The 18858-nt window shown below is 53.7% G+C and overlaps 1 protein-coding gene across 3 annotated transcripts; it reads left to right on the top strand.

Annotated features, from left to right (window-relative positions):
• The first annotated feature begins 282 nt into the window (after window positions 1-282).
• NCF4 (neutrophil cytosolic factor 4) lies at window positions 283-18442 on the top strand. 3 transcript variants are annotated; one of them, XM_020891940.2, is made up of 10 exons: window positions 283-479; window positions 6634-6718; window positions 7114-7267; window positions 9462-9532; window positions 12497-12624; window positions 13641-13698; window positions 14383-14481; window positions 16438-16568; window positions 16835-16900; window positions 18074-18442. In XM_020891940.2, the coding sequence occupies exons 1-10, from the start codon at window positions 448-450 to the stop codon at window positions 18267-18269; spliced, it is 1020 nt and encodes a 339-aa protein (XP_020747599.1). In that variant the 5' UTR covers window positions 283-447; the 3' UTR covers window positions 18270-18442. The 3 variants fall into 3 exon arrangements, with proteins under 3 accessions (XP_020747599.1, XP_070310047.1, XP_070310048.1); XM_070453946.1 differs by lacking the exon at window positions 283-479 and adding an exon at window positions 1908-2053; XM_070453947.1 differs by lacking the exon at window positions 283-479 and adding an exon at window positions 2213-2316.
• The last annotated feature ends 416 nt before the right edge of the window (window positions 18443-18858 follow it).

Below are 18858 nucleotides of genomic sequence, written 5' to 3'. Positions count from 1 at the left end.
GTGTGATGAGTCAGTGGATGTGAAGTGACTCCCCAAGGATGTAAGCCCCCCGGTGGCTGAGTCAGCACTGAGGCCCAGTCTCTGATGAACAGGTTTCTGATGCCCTGCCAAGATCTGGCACCAAGAACTGACATTGAGAAAGTCCCTGATGCCCCCCCAAATCAGTGTACCCCACACACCCAGCGTCAGAGAGTGTGTACTTCCCCAGTTGTGGTACAGCTGCAAGGTGGGGAAGAGGAAGTATGGGCCACAGGCCAGCCCCAGAGGGCCTGGAGGAGGAGCCTCTTCTCGAGCTGAGAGAAGCTTGGCTGGGACCTCCCCAGAGGCAGTTCCTGGGGACTCCTGGGACCACAGCCGAGACACAGGTAGCTTGAGGGAAGTGAGAGGTGACCTGGGCCTGGTCCCGGCCGTGAGACCCTCCGCCACCCCTCCCCTGGACTAACAGCCATGGCCAGGGCGCAGCAGCTTCGGGCTGAGAGGTGAGTGCAGGGGCGCTGCCCACCCGGGGCCTCCTCGCTGTTCCCGGCAGGCCTTGCAGGGCAGAGGCCCACGTTCCTGCAGCCGCTTATCAATGTCAAAAGTTGAGAGGTTGGAGTTGAGTCAGACCCCCAAATACTCAGAAATACAGACTCTGAGAACTTTTTTAAGGAAACTCCTAGTCGTGGCTCACTTCCTTCAGGCACAGATGAAGAGACTGAGGCTCAGAGACGGGGAGTGACTTTCCCAGGGTCACGCAGGGGTGGGTGGTGGAGTCTGGATGGGAACTCAGGTGTCTGGGGCCCAGGCTGGGCCTCCGTACCCCACACTGTTCAGTAAGTTGCATCTTCTGTTCAGATGGAGGCACAGAATCTGGCTTTTTTCCAGGGCTTGGCTCAAATGTCAACTCCTCCGAGAAATCTTCCTTAACAGCCCCCTCTGAACACTTGCCCTGTTTCCTTCTTCTGTGTAGTCCCTACTTCTCTGGCATAATAGTCTATACACACCCATCTGTTTTCTTTGTCACTGGCTCTGCAGTTAGAAGGAAGTTCCATAGGGTATTTATCTCTTTTGATCATTGCTATATCCCAGGTCCATCTAGTCAAAGCTATGGTTTTTCCAGTAGTCATGTACAGATGTAAGAGTTGGACCGTAAAAAGTGCTGAGTACCAAAGCATTGATGCTTTTTCATTGTGGTGCTGAGAAGACTCTTGGGAGTCCCTTGGACAGCAAGGAGATCAAAACAGTCAATCCTAGAGGAAATCAACCCTGAATGTTCACTGGAAGGACTGATGCTAAAGCTGAGTCCACTACTTTGTTCATCTGATGTGAAGAGCCAACTGATTGGAAAAGCTCCTGATGCTGGGAAAGATTAAGGGCAGAAGAAGAAAGGAGTGGCAGAGGATGAGATGGTTCGATAGCATCACCAACTCAATGGACATGAACTTGAGCAAACTCTGGGAGATAGTGGAGGACAGGGAAGCCTGGTGTGCTGCCGTACCTGGGGTCGCAAAGAGTTGATATGACTTAGCAACTGAACAGCAAATATCCCAGGATTTGAACAAGGCCAGTACTAAGTGCTTAGTAAATGCTGCTGAGTGAGTGAGTGAATGAATGAATAACAGACTGATGGGTGGATCTTTGAGCTGGAAAGTGTCTTTAGATCATTCTGGTTCAATCCTGTCATTGTATGGATGAGAAAACTGAGCTCCAAGGAGAATAAAATATTCACTCAGGGTGACATGGAGTGAGTGGCAAGGCTGGGGCTCCCAGCATAGCCTTGCCAGGGCCTCGCCTCATTTCTCAGGAGACATTCTCTGAGTTTCCTCAGTAGGCCGGCCTGTGCTCCGAGCTATGGGGGGATCTGAGGACATAGGGCTTGGCTCCTGCCTTTTTGGATCAGAGCCGCAGATGACATCAGAAAGAGTGTGTTAAAAGCATGGAAGTGGCTCAGAGGGTCACCGGGGATGGGTCAGGCTGGTCTGGCCAAAGTGGGCAGCAGAGGGCCCCCGGTGGACTCTGCGGCCAGAAGTGGGAGCTGGGATGGAATTCCTGAATGTCAAATATCAGAAGGAAGGTACGTGCGTGTGTGTGCGTGTGTGTGTGTGTGTGTGCGTGTGTGTGTGTGTGTGTGTGTGTGTTGCAGGAGGGGTATCAAATGCAAATACTTGGAGGGTGATTCAGGAATGCCCTTCCAGGGATTTTCCTAGCAGTTAAGTGATTAAGACTCTGCACTTCCACTGCAGGGGGTATGGGTTTCATCTCTGCTCAGAGAGCTAAGATCCCACACGCCACACAGTGCAGCCAAAAAAAGAAGAATGGTCTTCAAGAGCCACAGAGGTGGGTGCTGGGGGCTGGGGTGAGGTTCAGGAAGGCAGGAGCCAAGCCCCATGTCCTCAGGTCCCCCCACAGATTCCAGTTCCTCCAGCCCCCAAGTCCTCAGTGGAGACTGGGCCTGGCATGTTAACCTGCACCCAGGAAATCGCTGCTGTTTGAGGCTGGTGGCACCTCCTGTTTCTCAGGGCACATGGGTCAGAGAGATGATGCCCAAAGCCGAACCCTCCTCCCCCAGTCCTGGTCTCCTGGCAGCTGTGCTTGCCCGTCTAGGGAGGAAAGGTCCCCTTCCCCCCTCTTTCATGGGGTTATAGAGCCGGGTCTGGAGTCTCTCAGTCTCCCCGCACCTGGAAGCCTCTTTGAAAGTGAGGTCTGGATGCCTGAGGCCGAAGTGGAGGATGTAGTGGGAGGGCAGCAGATTTCAGGTAGCAGGACTTTCTAAGTCCCGAGACACCTGAAAGTGGAAAGGACTGCTGTGAGGGCCTTGAGTGTACTTCCCACAAGCATGTTTTGAGCGCCTACTGTGTGTAGGAGGCAGGAATCCTGAACTAGCTGCTGCTCTAGGGTCTTTCCACCCATCACCCAGCACCTCCTGTCCAGGCCTCCCAAATAGATTTTTCATGAGCAGTATCAATCTATGGGCCCTAAGTGGGCTTCTGTTCAGAGGGGTTCTGGGTGAGGTCTTCAGGGGGCAACTCTTCTAGGGGGACTTGCTGCCCATTTTTTTGCACCCTTGCTTTTGCCCGGTGCAACACCTTCTTGGTTCAGCTCCCTGGCCCTGCCCCGCAGGCAGCCAGGCTGTCCCCACGTGGCCCACAGTGGTGGTTTTGTTGCTAAGTCATGTCTGACTCTTTGCAACCCCAGGGGCTGGAGTCCGTCAGGCTCCTCTGTCCATGTGATGTCAGGCAAGAATACTGGATTAGGTTGCCATTTCCTCCTCCAGGGGATCTTCCCGACCCAGGGATCTAACCCACGTCTCCCTTGCCTCCTTCAAGTCTCCTACACTGCAGGTGAATTCTTTACGGCTGAGCCACAGTGTCAGCCCACAGTGGACTTGCTGTAAAACAGACACAGGGAGTGGGCTTGCATCTCCCTGAGCACCTACTATGTGCCATTGCTGTTCTGGGCACTGGGGATACAGCAGTGAGCAGGGTCCCTGCTCTAGTAGGGCTTCTTCAGCTGTGCTTGTTACAGATGTGACCGCCAAACCCTCCTGGGATGTAAATACCTCCATGGGCCCCATCTCAGAGCGGTGGAGGGGTCAGAGCTCAGACAGGAGTCTTCCCAAGTCTGCTGATCTTGGCAGTGTCAAAGCGGGAGTTCAGGTCTTCATCTTTCACCTGTGCCCTCCCCTCTGGGACACACAGGTCTCCCAACATAACCCCTTCCTCGCCCTACCACCCCAAGGCGGGCATAAGCGCCCTTCTTGAGCAGGCGCTGCCGGTCTCCCTGGCCTGGTCCCTCGTAACTTGTCCCTTCTTGCACAGTTGAGGCCTCTGCACTCACTCTTTCTCTTGCCTGTTGTCCTGGGTCGACTCCTCTTTACCTGGTGCCTCTTCTTCTGGGAAGCCCTTCCTGATCACCCTCAGTCTGAGCACACCTTGCCCTCCTTGCAGGTACAGCATCCTTGCTTCTCTCTCTGATAAATGTCACCCCCATCTTAGAAGTGTTGGCTTGCCGAGCTATCTTGCCTGCTGCACTACTGATTCTTCGAGGGAGGATAGTAATGGCTGGGCTCCTGCTGCAGCTTGAAACATTGTGGGGTTTTCCTTCACAGCTTCTGTGATTGCTGAAATTATGTAATTATTTATCCAGCTCCTCCAATCAACCATGAAACCCAGGAAGGCAGAGGCCACATCCTAGAATTCTTAGGACAGTGTCTGAGCTACAATAGCTGCTGACAATATTATTACTGTTGTTATTATTTTAGATGGGAGACATGCTGTGAGGGGCTGGCATTTACCTGAGTTTAACACAACCAGCTGTTGGGAGCTTCAAACCAGGGTCAGTGTAGCAGTGACTGGGAACAAAATTCTGGAGCCAAATCCCAGTTTTTTTACTTTTGTGGGACAAGTTCGTTAACCTCTGTGCCTCAGTCTGGAAAAAGGGTACACTGTCTTAGGAGGGCCCCAGGGCTCTGTGCACTTAGGACATCCTCAGCTATAGTTACCATTACCTGTTTCCCTGCAAAGGGCCGTTGCTGCCTCTCTGGTTCCTTCCCACCCTCCGGCCTCCTACTGCAGGTGAAATAGTCGGGAAATTCACGGGGTCTCGGGGGAGAAAGGGGAGGCGGAAGCTTCTCACGAGGGTGTTACTACAGGACCCTGTGTGGAAAGTGAGTGGGGGAGGCTGCTAGCCTGGGGGCGGTGGGGATTTCCTGTGCCTGCCCACCGCCAGCCTGGGTGACCTCTTGTGCCAGCCTCCAGAGTCCTGAGTTAGATCCCTGCAGTCCAGGTCACGTGGGGCCCAGCAGGGGCTGGAACTGGTCCCTGCTGGCTCCGAGGTTCAGGCAGCCCTGCCCCCCACTCCCACCCTGTTTCCCAACTGCCGCAACAGGAACACGATTGCTGATGGCTTCTAATTTCCTCATCTGTCCACAAGCAGCTGGACTGGGTGACCCCTAGCTGCTCCTCCTCCCTCGCCTTGGTGTTCCGTTTTCTCTTCCTCCATCCATCCCTCTCAGTCCCCTCCTCTGCTCACTGCTCTTCCCTGGGGATTTTAACCACTAGTCACAGGGCAGAAGGTTCTTACCACTCCCACTCCGGCTGGGACCCCCTTCACCTCCACTGCCTGCCACACACCAGCTTTTGCGGGACCATGACCTGGGTGCCCCGGGGGCCTCTCACATTAGCACGTCCCAAAATGAGTCCATCAACCCTCCTCCCCATCCACCCATCCTGGTCACAATACGGGTAATATGTGGGTGTCACTCTTGACACTGCCCTTTCTTTCACCTCTATATCCTAACAGTCCCCAAACCCTGCTGGTCATAACTCTGGAATGACTCACAAATTAGCAGTGTATCTGTTGGACATGCAGAAGGCTACAGAGAACAGAGGAACTGATAAGTGGCTGAAACAAACAGAGGTTTATGCTTTCAAATAATGAGAAGTTCAGAGGTAGGCCACAGCTGGTTCTGCTGCTCAGTGACTTCAGGACCAGAGTCCCAGAGATTTCTGTGGTTGTTCTCGTGTTTTTGCCTCATGAATGCAAAGTGGCTGCTGCAAGTCCAGATGTCACATCTGCTTTCCAGGCAGGCAGTTGTGGAAAGAGGAGGAGACCCGACTAGCTTTGTCCATCTCTCTGGATGTTGAAGCAAACCCTCTCCCAGAGGCTCCTATAGCAGATTTCCTCTTAGTCTCATTGGCCAGAACATGTTACATGGCTGCTCCTAGCTGGAAGTGGGTCTGGGAAACAGCAATGGGATTATTATGTTTGGCTCAGGCCAACTGTGATCTATCACCTTGGGGCTAGGCTTTGTCACCGTGGAAAGAACTGGAGCTTGATTAGCTAGGAAGAAGCTGGGGGCACGAAAATGGAACAGTGTCTGCCGAGGTATCCCTCGTGTCTGTCCTCTCTTCTTGTCCCTGCTGTCTGGCTCAGGCCCCCCTCATCTCTCAGCTGGACCACTTCAGGGCTTCCCAGTGGTGCTCTGTCTCCCAGTCTCTGCCCTCCTTTTTCTCTCCACGCAGCTGCCCGAGTTGGCCTCCTATAGCCAGAGCCCTGCTGTGTTTCCGCTCTCTTCTGAAGCCATCCATCGCTCTCTGTTGCTTATTAAATTCCTCAGCTCTGCGCTAGAGACCTTCCTCAACCTGGCCTCATCTGCCTGTTCAGACTCTGATCCCACCAGACTCCAGCCACAAGTAGACTTGTCCTCAGAGTCTTAGCCCCTGCATTCCCTCTGCCAGGAAGGAGGGCAGGCATTCCGCTGCCCCGGTCCTACCGTGTGGACTCCTACTCATCCTTCTAGACCTGACTCAAATGTCAGCTCCTCTGTAAGGATTTTCCCAACCTGAGTATAATGAACCGTCCTCTCTGGGAAGTGTGTGACCCAGTGCCTAGAACAGGATCTGATAGGCAGCGGTGCTTGATGCTCTGTTCCTGAATGGATAACGCAGCGCCAAAGTGATTTGCTAGATTCCAGTATGGTTGTTGACATGTGGCTACGACTCCAGACGCCTGGTCTGTGTCACAGCCTGGCGTGTGAGGGGTGTTGAACGGAGAATGCCAGGTACATGGGTTCCCTTGGCACAGGGCCTTGCGCCTACCAGCCCCTCAACACTTCAGGATGATGACCAGCATTTCTCCTCCCACCTCCCTTAGCGATTTCGAGCAGCTTCCTGATGACATTGCCATCTCGGCCAACATCGCTGACATTGAGGAGAAGAGAGGCTTCACCAGCCACTTTGTAAGAGAGACCCCTGCACCCTCACCCTCTGACCTCTGAGCCTCCAATGCTCTCCTCTCCTAAGTTCTATCCTGGTGGTTCTCACCAGAGCAATTCTACCCTCCAGGGGATGCTTTGCAGTAAATATCCGGAGACAGTTTTAATGACCACAACCCGGGGTGGGGCATCTACTGCGTGGCATCCAGGGATTCTGGTTCATGTCATGCGGTGCGCATGACAGGGAAATACCTCGCCCCCAAAGTGATACTGAGGTCGAGAAATTCTGATCTAACCCTAGGACCTCTGGACCTCCACCCTCCTCTACCTCTGGCCTGTGAGGCTTCCCCCAAACCCCCAATCTGAAAAGCCCCAGTCCCTGGCTTGCTGGCTCAGTCTGTGGCCTATGTCTTCCTTAGGTTTTTGTCATTGAGGTGAAGACGAAAGGGGGGTCCAAGTACCTCATCTACCGCCGCTACCGCCAGTTCTACGCCTTACAGAGCAAGCTGGAGGAGCGCTTCGGGCCGGAGAGCAAGACCAACCCCTTCACCTGTATCCTCCCCACGCTCCCAGGTAAGCAGCGACTGGCTGCCCCAAGTCAGAGCTGGCCTTCCAGCTCTGTGGGTACTGTTCAATGCTTCTGTTTTAGCATAAACCGTTCTATTTTAGTGAAAACTGTTTATTTAATCCATGGCCCCCTCCTGCCAGTCACAGGCTGCCACCTCTAGCTCTCCGGCCTCGGAATCCTTGACCTCTGAGCCCTTGACCTCCTGTGCTCTATGACCTTCACAGCCGCCCTGCTTTAGTCAGCCACCACCAGGTTTGAGCGCATCAGCTCCGGCCTCTCCTCCTGGAGACAGGAATCCCTGTGTTCCCCATGGTAAACACAGACTCATCTTCCAGCCCTGTGACTCCTCAGTCCCCCGTGGGTGCGCCTCCTTCCCTGCTCTGCTGGGATACTGTGGGGGTGCACCCACTGCTGCTTTTGGACGGGCCTCTCACCCCCTGCCTCCTGGCCTTCCACCCCTACTCGGTCCTAACACGCACATTGGAAAGGTGCAAACCTCTCGGCTTCTCAAGGCCAGCCTTCGTGAGCCCAGCAGGAGAGAACCCTGCCGGAGTGGGGTGTAGGGGTCACGGGGTGGTCTTGGCTGTGCCTGCCACACCCCACAGGCTGTATCCAAGCACCCTTCCCCCAGGCAGCAAAATCCTCTCTGGTCTTCCCTTCTTCAAGCTCCAAACCCTGCCTCCAGCTGGGGTTCCTCTCTGTCTCAGCCATGGTCTGAGTTTCCCAGCCAGCAGCCAGCCCCAGGGAGGAAACTCACGCATTTCCTCACTCCACCTCTTCCCCATCTCTGGACGGCAGGGAGGAGGGGTCCCTCCTGCTCTCAGCTGACCGCTCCTTCCTGATAGCTTGTGTCTCACAGCCCCTGTAGATTCACCTTCTCCTTCATCTACTTACTGTCTGCCAAGCTTCACCACGGGCAGGCTTGGTTCTCTTTCATCTTTAAGCAAAAATGTATCCTAAGTGAGCATTCTTGCCAGAAGCCTCCGTGAGCCCCAAGGGCCCTCAAAGATCTTGCCTTCCTTCCACGATAAATCTTGACTTGCTGTCTGACCTTCTCATCTTCCATCCTCTGCTCAACCCACCAGCTGGGTTTCAGCTCTTCCTGCTCTGTGAGTTCCTCTGGGGACAGTAGCCCATGACCTGATCCATGGGTACAACTCAGGCCTCATCTTCCTCATCCCACTTCTTCCTCTGGGATGCTCTCCCCAAACTTCTGTGGTGCCAGCCTCTCCCAATTCCCTTCCTATCTCCCATGACTCCTCCATCTCCTTACAGAGTCGCCTCCTCTGGTGCTCCTGGGAAGGTGGGCACCCGTCGTCCTCACTTTTGTCTTCTCACTCCCCTCCCTTCCTCCTTTCCTCCGCCCTGCACAGGCATTTGACCTGCATGCCTATGACTTTAGTTGCCCTTTACTTGCTACTAATCCCCCAGTTTCTCACTACCCCAGGCCTCAGATGCTACCCTCCTGCCACTTCCAGACACCAGTGTGCCTCATGGGCAGTGACCAGCAGAAGCCAGACCTATCTCACATTTGCCTTCTGGAGGGCTTTCTGAGTGGGTGATTCAGAGCCCCCTGAAATTCCCAAAGAGGACATTTGTCTTTGATCAGCATCATCAATTTCCTGTTCCCCACAAATACCCTGTTTTGCTTTTGAGGAAGGATTCACCCATCTACTCCTCAAATATTTACTGGTTTGGCCCTTATTATACACCATGGCTCTTAACCTGGGTGGCATATTGGAAGTACCTTGAGGTTAAAAGATTCTTGATGCCTGTGTTCCACCCCCAGAGATTCTGATTTAAATTCTTCTGGGGTGAGTCCTACACAATGAGATTTTACACACTCCTTGAGCGACATGAATGCACAGCCAGACTTGAGGACCACTGTTCTAGGTGATGAGACTGTAGCTGTGAGCAAAGCAAAGATCCTGTTCTCTTTCTAAGAATCGTGTGTGTGTGTGTGTGTGTGTGTGTGTGTGTGTGTAGGCAATAGATAAACATTTAAAACAAGAAAAGAATCAGCTGATGATAGTGCAACAGAGAATGCACATTGGATGGCGGCCCCCAGAGCGCCGTGGGCCGATGAGCGGGAGGAGCGCTGAGCTAGTGGGAAGGGTTCCTGCCTCCAGTGGGCATCTCCGGGCCCAGAGACAATGCTCTTGGGCCAGATTCCCAGGACAACTCTTTGTGTTTCCTCAGCCAAAGTCTACGTGGGTGTGAAACAGGAGATCGCCGAGATGCGAATACCTGCCCTCAACGCATACATGAAGGTAAGGCGGGGCTAGGCCACGTGGCCCCTGGAGGGCACAGGGCGCTGAGCATGGGAGAGGCCCAGATGCCATCCCTGAGAGTGGCTTTGGGACCTGGGGCTGGCTCTCCTGCTCTGATGGCCCTCATCTTCCATCCTTAAAGGCCAGGCCTGGGGAGAGAAACAGGACATGTTCTCAGGGTTCTGGGGGATGGGGCAGGAGCAGTTGAGGACTCAGGAAGCCACACCTTCAACTGACTAATGGCTGTGCTGAGCCTCCTGGTACAGAGGAGAATAAGATTCAATGCCTTCCCCAAGGTCCCCACTGTCCCATGGGAATACAGACAGAGGAGTCATGAAACCATGAAGAACAGGCTATATAACAGGGGCATGGCAGACCAGGGCCCCAGCTTTCTCGCAGAGTACCTGCATATGAACAGGACACAGGCTGGATTTTAGTGGCATCCATGGGCCTTGGACAGATGCCCTTATGTATTCCCCAACCTGTAAACTGTCTGCATCCTCAGGAGATGGGAGCACAGAGGAAGGAGCATCTTACAGACAGACACAGGCTGGTTAGGAAAGCCTTACACCAGTTAAAGCTGTGCAAGAAATGGATAGTGTCCTGGGGTAGTGAGCACCCTGTCACTAGAGGTATACAAGACATGTTTTGGTGGCAACCTTAGGAAGCTGGAGAAGGCAGCCCTCTTCAGAGCCAAGAGGCATCCTCAGAGACAGTGAGATCACCACTTCCTCTCCTACTCTTATGGGAAAAGAGCACTGAGCTAGGAGTCTCTTTGGCCTTTGCTCTGTCATTCCCTGGGTGATTTAGGGTTAATTGCTCATCCTGTCTAGGCCTCAGTTTTCTTGCCTATGAAATGAGGTGGTGCCCCCAGCTTTCTGGTTTCACGGGAGGGGACTGATGTTGAGAAAAGGACAGAAAAGTGCTTTGTAAACTGTGAGCCTGCCTCCAGAATGTGAGACAGCATGACCCCTAATGGAGTGAGGAGGCAGGAGGAGTGCAGAGGGGGAAGGGGAAGGGAGCAGGCGGCTGGCTTGCCCTCCCCAGCGGCTGCAGGGATCCCGGGCTCGGTGGAGAGCAGGTAGGGTAGGGAGGCACCTGGGCTCCAGCACTGGCAGCGTCTCCCCTCCAGGGGGCGCTGTGACAGCTGCTGCTTCTGGGTTCCTGGCTCCTCCAGTCTCCTCCAGTCTCCTCCAGTCTCCTCCAGTCTCCTCCAGCAGGGCTGGAAGGAGCCAGAGGGAGGAGGGGTTTGGAGCTGGAGCTCTTCACTCTTTACCTGTGTCTTGGCAACCAGCAGCCTGGAGGATTTCATCTCTACCTGTCTGTGTCTGAGTGGGTTCCTTGAAGCCAAGAGGTCAATCAGTGCTATGGTAACCCCACCCTGGGCTTGGAACATTCTGAGACGGGGAGCTCATTACCATTCTCCCTGACCCAGGCTGCTCATCCATTGTTGGACAGCTATTAGAAAAGCCCGGCTTCCTGTGACTTCTACTCACTGGTCTCACCTCTGTCCTCATTAAAAATAGGGTTCATGTGATAACAATTGCCTGGAACCAGGTGGAGTACAATGAGGAGGCTCCTGATATATCCATGCATTTGTTGGATAACTGGCTTATTTAATTCTCTCAATAACCCGTGAGCTCAGTACTCTTATCCCTATTTTAAAGTGAGGAAGCGGAGGCACACAGAGGTAGAGTCACTCCCTTGGTGTCACAGAGCATTTAGTAAGTAGGATGGGGTGAACACATATCTCTGGGACTCCAAGATTTTGCTCTTATCCACTGTACTGTGTTGGAATAAAAGTCATAGCAACAATGATAACATTCAGCTTGGATTGGGCCCCTGCTAGATGCCTATTCTAAGAGTTTAGCACGAATTCACTTATTTAGTCCTTCCACAGTCCTACAAGGGAGGTATCCTCACCTGCATTGTATTAATGAACACACAGAGGCATCCTTGCCCAAGGTCACCTGGATGAGTGGCAGATTCTGTCCCAGGCACAGCCTGGCTCTGTCTGTGCTCTTGAGCTCATCTCTGGGCGGCCCTCTCCCATCCTTCCCATAGAACAACCGTGCCTTTTCTAGGCTCTGAGTTTGCAATTCCTCTGGGATGGAGTTCCCGGCCTCCCCCATCCTGCTGTCCCCATGGGGTTTTCTGGGCGGGGGGGGTGGGCTCTGGGTGCCTCTGGAGCTGTAGGCATCCAAAGCCAACCGCAGTGCTCCTGGGGACCTGTGCAGTGGACAGCTTGGAGGGATGACGCTGCCAGGCTGTGGGTGCTCACCTTCGCAGCTTGAGGGTCCTTGCATTGTGGTGGGTGTTGCAACCAGCATCAGATAATCAGTCTCAACTCTACCACTTCCTAGCTCTGCCCCCTGGCCTGGTCACTTTCCCACTCTGATCCTATAATATGACATACAGAATCAGGAAGCACCATTTAGGCGGTAATACCACCAAGTGTTGTTAATATGGTTTATCTGGCAGGTACTTCCCCCACCATTGTCTCATTCTGACCTAAGGGATGAGCTTTGGTGACAGATGGCTCTGGGTGACCGGCTCTGTCGCTCACTAGGCTGTGTGGCTCTGGGCAGTTCCTTTCACCTCTCTGGCCCACTCTCCCAGGTTATTGTGAGAGGAAGTGAGGTCACACGGTGTGGCAAACAGTGCAGCGGCTGAATAGTCACCACCACATCATGTCATCTGTTGTGTCTGGAAGCCTTTGGGTCTTTTCCAGACGAGTTCTTCTCAAATTAGGTGGTCCCTCCTGACCTTGAATCTGGGGGTAGATCTTGTGATACGTTTCATTCACTCTGTTGAAATTTCAAAATATATCTTGTTTCTTTATCACACAGAGAATGCATTAATGGCCGGGGAATAGTGTGTGTGGGGGGGGTGGGGATGGAGCGACGGGGCTGGGATGCCAAGAGAGCTGACCCCCGACCTGTCCTGCCTCCTCCTCAAACGCAGAATCTCCTCAGCCTGCCCATCTGGGTGCTGATGGACGAGGACGTTCGCATTTTCTTCTACCAGTCGTCCTACGACGCGGAGCAGGTGCCTCAGGCGCTCCGGCGGCTCCGCCCGCGCACCCGGAAAGTGTAAGTGATGGACCCTGTGCTCCCAAAGGCCCTGGGCCACCTGCTGCTGACTGGGTGGGCTGTCCTGGAGGCCCCTGCCACGAAGGCAGTTTTTCCCATGAAAGAAGGCAAGGGAAAGAAACTGGGTCTCTTGTCTGAGCCTTCCACGGTGGTTTGAGTCGTTAGGTAAGCTTGGAAAATCAAGCGTAGGGCCTGGACGGACAGAAAGTGGGTGTGTTTTGATGTGTGACACGAAGGACCAGAGGACAGGGGCTGTGATGGGAAGATCTTGTTGCCATGGCAACCACTGGCGATGGCCCAAGGGCTTAGGGTGCTTGGGGCGGGCAGAGTGGGGAAGGGAGGAAGAATGGTTCTGTCTGCAAACATTCTTCATCATCGCCTGGGACACCTTGTCTCTGGTTAGTTGCATGGAGCCGGCTGTGGCTACTGGTGTATCACACTGGCCACCAGGGGGCGCTGCTGCCCACTCTCGTATTCTAAACGGCCCCCAGCTCCCTCCCGCCCCTTCTAAGCAGGGGGGAAAAAAAAACACTAAACATTCAAGCCGATGAAATAGAGCTGCTGCTGCTAAGAATCCCAGGACAAGACTCCTGAGCCCCGCCTGCCCATCCAGCTCCTCCCTCCGTTCCAGTACCTCCAAGTGTCCTCTCCAAGTCGTGCCTGGCCATTTCCCGCAGGCACCCAGGCAGGTGTGGCCTGAATTCCAGCTGTGCCCCACAGCAGCCCCGGGCCCTGGAGTGGAGCTCAGCACTTTCTGAAGCCCATTTCCTCAGCCAGAAGATTAGGGGATGAGTGTGGGGAGTAACGGGAAAGAGTTGGCAAGCTATAGCCCTAAGCAAATGTTTATCTGAGCCTCTGCTTTCTGGTCCACAGAGGGGGGTGCAGCCCCTCCTCCAGGGCGATGAGAGCTGGGGTTAGTGTGCTGGCACAGAGGAGCAGTTGTAGCTGCATCTTTAACTCCAGAGAAGCAGGCACAGGAGCAGGAGGGATGACAAGCCCCTTTTCTCTCTCCACAGAAAGAGCGAGCCCCCGCAAGCTGCTGGCATTGACCGCATGGCAGCTCCGCGAGCGGAGGTACCCTCCCACCTCACCACTGGGCAGCAGCCTGGCTCCACCTCCGGCCCCTAAGCTCGCCCTGCTGGTGCCTGCTATGTGCCTAGGGTGGGAGCTGGGTACAGGGCGGGGGGGGGGAGGGGAGGGGAGGGCCCACCGCCCCAGCCTCAGACACCTGAGAACTCCCAGCCATTGGGGGAGGGCCTGTGATGAGCACACAGAGGCGGAGGGTAGTCCAGCCAGCCAGCATTCATTCAGCAAGCTCAGCCTTGCCTTGGGTACCAAAGCTTCAGAGGTGACTTAGACCAGGCCCTGTCCTCAAGGGGTTCACAGCTCCCCAGGGACACACTCTTAAAAATGGGCATTTCAAAACCTATGTGATCAATGCCCTGGGGACTATGGGGGCCCAGGAGTCCCCAGCGAGGCCTGGGGGATGGGGAAGTTACCCAGTCCGGGGAGTTTGAACCCTTCCCTCTCTTGCTTATGCCCCCAGGCTTGGAAAGAGCACCTGCTCTGGAGTCTGAGAGACCTGGGTTCTACACCTGGCTTCTCCTTAACAAATAGAGTGGGGCATCAGAAAGTCACTCATCTTCCCTGAGCCTCAGGCTCCTCATCTGTTAAATGGGACACTGGAGTATGTAAAGCACTGCAGTAGGAACTTTGTGAATATTTCTTCCCTCCTTCCTTACCATATTCTTCTTCCAGGCCCTATTTGACTTCACTGGGAATAGCAAACATGAGCTGAATTTCAAAGTTGGAGATGTGATCTTCCTTCTCAGTCGGATCAATAAAGACTGGCTGGAGGTAAGTTTGGAGGTGAGCATGGAGATTTTGTTGGAGGTGAGCTTGGAGGTGAGCATGGAGGTGAGACTGAAGGTGAGGAGGCAGTGAGGTTGCAGGTAAGTTCGAGGTGAAGTCGCTTTGATTCTGTGAGGGATCAGAGAAAGAGGAGGGATCTGAGAAGGCCCTGGGGAAAAGATGCTGTCCAAAGGTGGTCCTGGAGATTTGGGCAGGTAGATTGGGGAAGCCTGAGGAAATATTGTGTATGTGACTGGAGCAGAAGATTCTGGCACCTACACTTGCCTCTGACCCCATCAGTGGTCACATTAGAAAGTCAGTGAACCCTCTGAGTTTCATTTCTTGTTCTGTAACAGGGTCTCTCAGCCTGTTCACTCTGACATTTGGGAGCAGGCAGTTCTGTTGGGAGATGCCCTGTGCACCATGGGGTGTTTAGCAGTAACCTTGGCGTCCATTTGCTAGATGCCAGGAGCACCCCTCCAGCTGCAACAATCAAGTGTGTCCCCAGACCTCTGGCCCCAGAAGGTAGAATCACACCCAGTGGAGACGTGCTGTTTGTAATCGGGTAAAGTTACTCACCGCGCAGGGAGTGAGTGAAAGTGAGGAGGGAGACTCACTTGAACTCCAGAGTCTGACATCACATCCTAGCTGTTTTTAACTAGCTGTGTGACTTTGGGAAACTTACTCAACCCTGTGGTTTCCTATCCCGTAAATGGAGATAACCCTGGCCGTTTCTTCATAGGTTTCTGGGAAGGGTTGAAGGAGACGCAGCTGTTCGGGGCCCGCCCCATGTAGGGCCTGGGTGTTGGCATCTTGGCCATGCTAGATCCCCGCCAGCGGCAAGCCTGGTCCTCACAGAGGCTCAGAGCACGCCTGGAGATGGAGGGGGTATCTCCGAGTGGGAAGCCCTGGCCTCCTGCAGCCTTTCGGGTTAAGTCCTCTTGTTATGAAAGATTCCCTTTTCCTGGGGCTCCTGAAGCTGTGTGTGAAGGAGCTTATGGGACAGGTCCTGAGGCAGGGCCAGGGATCCGGGGACCACTGAGGGAAGGGGGAGGGCCCCTGGCGCCCAGGGGCTGGAGAGGAGTGTGGACCCACTGTTCAGCTCACAACTTGGTTTGATTTTTACCCCAGTCCCACAGCTCTGTCTCAGGTACTCACGAGCTCTGACAGCGGAAGGATATTGCTGGGTCATTCTCCAGAAACAGGAAATGTTTGTCGACTTCTTGTTTTCTAGAAGGTTCTGGGTCAGTATGCTAGCTGACTTCTGGCTTCAGATGGATGGGAGGGTTAGGGAAGGAGCAGGAGTACTACCTCAGCCTCAGTTTATATGTCTGTAAAAGGGGCTGGAACAGTATGTCTTCCATAGGGTTATGAAGATTAAGAGAACAGGTGACAGCACCTGATGCCACACACCCAGGCCCTAGTCATGGTTAGGTCCTGGCTGGAGTTTAGGAGAGAGGCCTGGCTGGAGGGAGATTTCTGGTTGTTAGGTCTAGAGCAGGCGGTGTCCATGGATGAATGAATGAATGAATGGGCCCTGCCTCTAACCCTCTCCCTCCCCTATCCTGTTTTCCCCTGACACCTACCACCATATGACTGCCTGTAAAGTTCTCCTGTTTACCTGGGCCTTGTCTGGAGCACAGTGGAAGCTCCAGGGGGGAGGGCAGGGATTTCCATCCCTTCTGAGTGCCCAGAGCCTACCCCTTAGCTGGCACTCAAGAAGTAGTCGAATGACTGAGTGAGTGAATAAATGAATGAGGTGAAAGCAGGTCTTGACTTGGTCAAAAATGGATGTCTCAGGGTGAACAGCTTGGTGACTTGCCCACTTTTTCTCTTCCCTCTGCATAAAGGGACCCAGACCTTGTCTGCCTTTCCCCATCATTATAAGCGGGCAGGACCCCGAGACATGGCCCTGCTGCCTCTCCCAGCACCCACAGGGCAGAGTCTTCTTCCTTCCCTCAGGGCACTGTCCGGGGAACCACGGGCATCTTCCCAGTGTCCTTTGTGAAGATCCTCAAGGACTTCCCAGAGGAGGAAGACCTCACCAACTGGCTACGCTGCTACTACTACGAGGACACCATCAGCACCATCAAGTTGGTGGCCCGCTGGGAGGGAGGGATCTGTCCAGCCTCCCTGCCCCTCCCCAACCCTACCCCACCTCGGGGCTCCAAGACCCAAACCAGATCACATGTCTCCCGACCAAACACACACACTTGAAAGCTCGCAGTGGCTCCCACCATCCTCCGGATAAGCCATACCCCATCACAAGACTTCAAGGTCCAGTGTGACCTGGCCAGCCTCCTTCCCTTGCCCCCTTCCTGGTCGGCTGCCTCCTAACTCGGGCCTACCCTCTCCTTAGAGACATTGCAGTGGAGGAAGACCTCAGCAGCACCCCACTCTTCAAGGACTTGCTGGAGCTCATGAGGTGAGGCGCTAGGGTGGGAGGGTTGAGGGGCGTCAGACACCATGCCGGAGAGAATAGCGCGAGGAACACAGCACATTCAAGGTCTGGGCGTTTTGTATCTGTTTCACCTTCTTGTTTCACCCACAGCCCAGCCCTGCGGGGTGGGTATCAGCTCACCACAGAGATGAGTGGGGGGCTGCAGAGAGGTAAAGGGGCTTGTGGTTTATGGGCCTGGATTTGCTGAAGTTTTTCTAAGTCAAAACCTTGGACTTGGACCCTCCTCCATCAGGGAGGAGACCTCCACCACCTCCCGAGACCCAGTTATGAACAGTTACTTTACAGAATGGAAATGCCATTGTTATATTCCTGACTGTAAAAGTAATATCTATTCATTAGTTTTTTAAAAAGAATGTCAGAAGTCATGGGAAAATATAAAGAAGTGAAATCACCTCATATTTTACTCCTCTCATTATCTGATGTGCATTCAGATTTCTTCAGCTCACATCCCACCCACATCCCACTCCCCATAATTTTATTATTTAGTTGGCTACAGAGCATTGTTCTGTGGCTGCACCATAACTAATGCAGCCATCTCCTTTTGTTGGCATTTAAGTTATCTTCCACTTTTTTATTATACTACTGTGAATAGTGCTGTGATCCACCTATTTGATGTCTTGTCTCATTATTTCCTTAGGATGATTTTCTAGAAGTGAGGTTTGGGGATCAAGGTGTTCACAAGTCAGAGCTTCTGACCCATTTTGTCAGATTTACCTGTGGAAAGTTTGAATGGCTGTTCACCCGTCTACCTGCACCTAGATCAGACACTTCCAATCCTTCATGAGTTCTTTGTGGCCACATGCAGGGCTGTCTCAGGGGCTTTATCTTCCTCTACCCTGTGCTCAATAAAACCCACCTCTCTTCCCCATGACAGTTCTTAAGTCTTCAGCACATTATAAGACATTTCAAGCTGTTCCACAAATTTATTGTGAAAGTCCCATTTCCCCCGGAGGTCTCAGTTTCCCCATCTGTACAATCGGAGATTGGACCACTCGGATGACGGAACCAGTGTCCAGCTCTGACCTCTTCCAATTCTTAGATCCCAGCCTTAAATCCCCCTCCATCCCCTCTCCCTCCTCCCACACCTAGGCCTAAAGGCTGCTGGGCCTTTCCCGAACTCTGATCTCTCCCACCCAGGCGGGAGTTCCAGAGGGAGGACATCGCCCTCAACTACCAGGATGCTGAGGGGGACCTGGTTCGGCTGCTGTCGGATGAAGATGTGAGGCTCATGGTGAAGCGGGCCCGAGGTCTCCCCTCCCAGAAGCGTCTCTTCCCCTGGAAGCTGCACGTCACCCAAGAGGACAACTACAAGGTCTACAACACGGTCCCCTGAGCTGGTGGTGTCCCTGGGGCAGTGGGGGACTCCTGGCAAAGAGCCCTCCGAGGGGATTAGGACCCAGAAAACCTGGGCGTGTGGGACAGACTTCCTGATTGTGAGTGGGACAGACCTGCTGACCTTGGCGTGTACATTTGGTCTCTGAATTAAATAAACCATTTCATCTTAAAGGGGCAGGCTGAGGAAGAGAATGTCTTTGGAGGAAAGAGAGGAGAGGAAGTAAAAACCCATTCATGAGTATCACTGAAGGATCATTTAGATACAGAAGAGGGCCCTGGCTTTGAGCCTCTAATCCAGCCACCTGTTCCCTCGCCTTGTCCCCTTGTGTGGGGAAACCCAGTGACACTCCTGTCCCTTCTGGTCACTCCCTTTTAAGCCCTCTTCTAGGAGTAACCACTTGCCTCATGGAAGTCATCTTTCCCTGGGTACCCTCTGGGTCAGGCCAACACCAAGCCCTCTGTGTGACCAAGGTCAGGGGTTTCCTCTGCCCTCTTATTCCTGCTGCTCTGCAGAAGGGCAGAGACCTGAGTCGTCGTGTTGGTGGTCTTCATTGTAAGTAAGGGGTGAAGGGAGGGCGGACTCTGGC

This window comes from Odocoileus virginianus, chromosome 23, assembly GCF_023699985.2.
Source record: "Odocoileus virginianus isolate 20LAN1187 ecotype Illinois chromosome 23, Ovbor_1.2, whole genome shotgun sequence".
NCBI classification, from domain to species: Eukaryota; Metazoa; Chordata; class Mammalia; order Artiodactyla; family Cervidae; genus Odocoileus; species Odocoileus virginianus.
The sequence above is the reverse complement of the archived record's forward strand: the minus strand, read 5'-3'. Positions and strand labels throughout refer to the sequence as shown.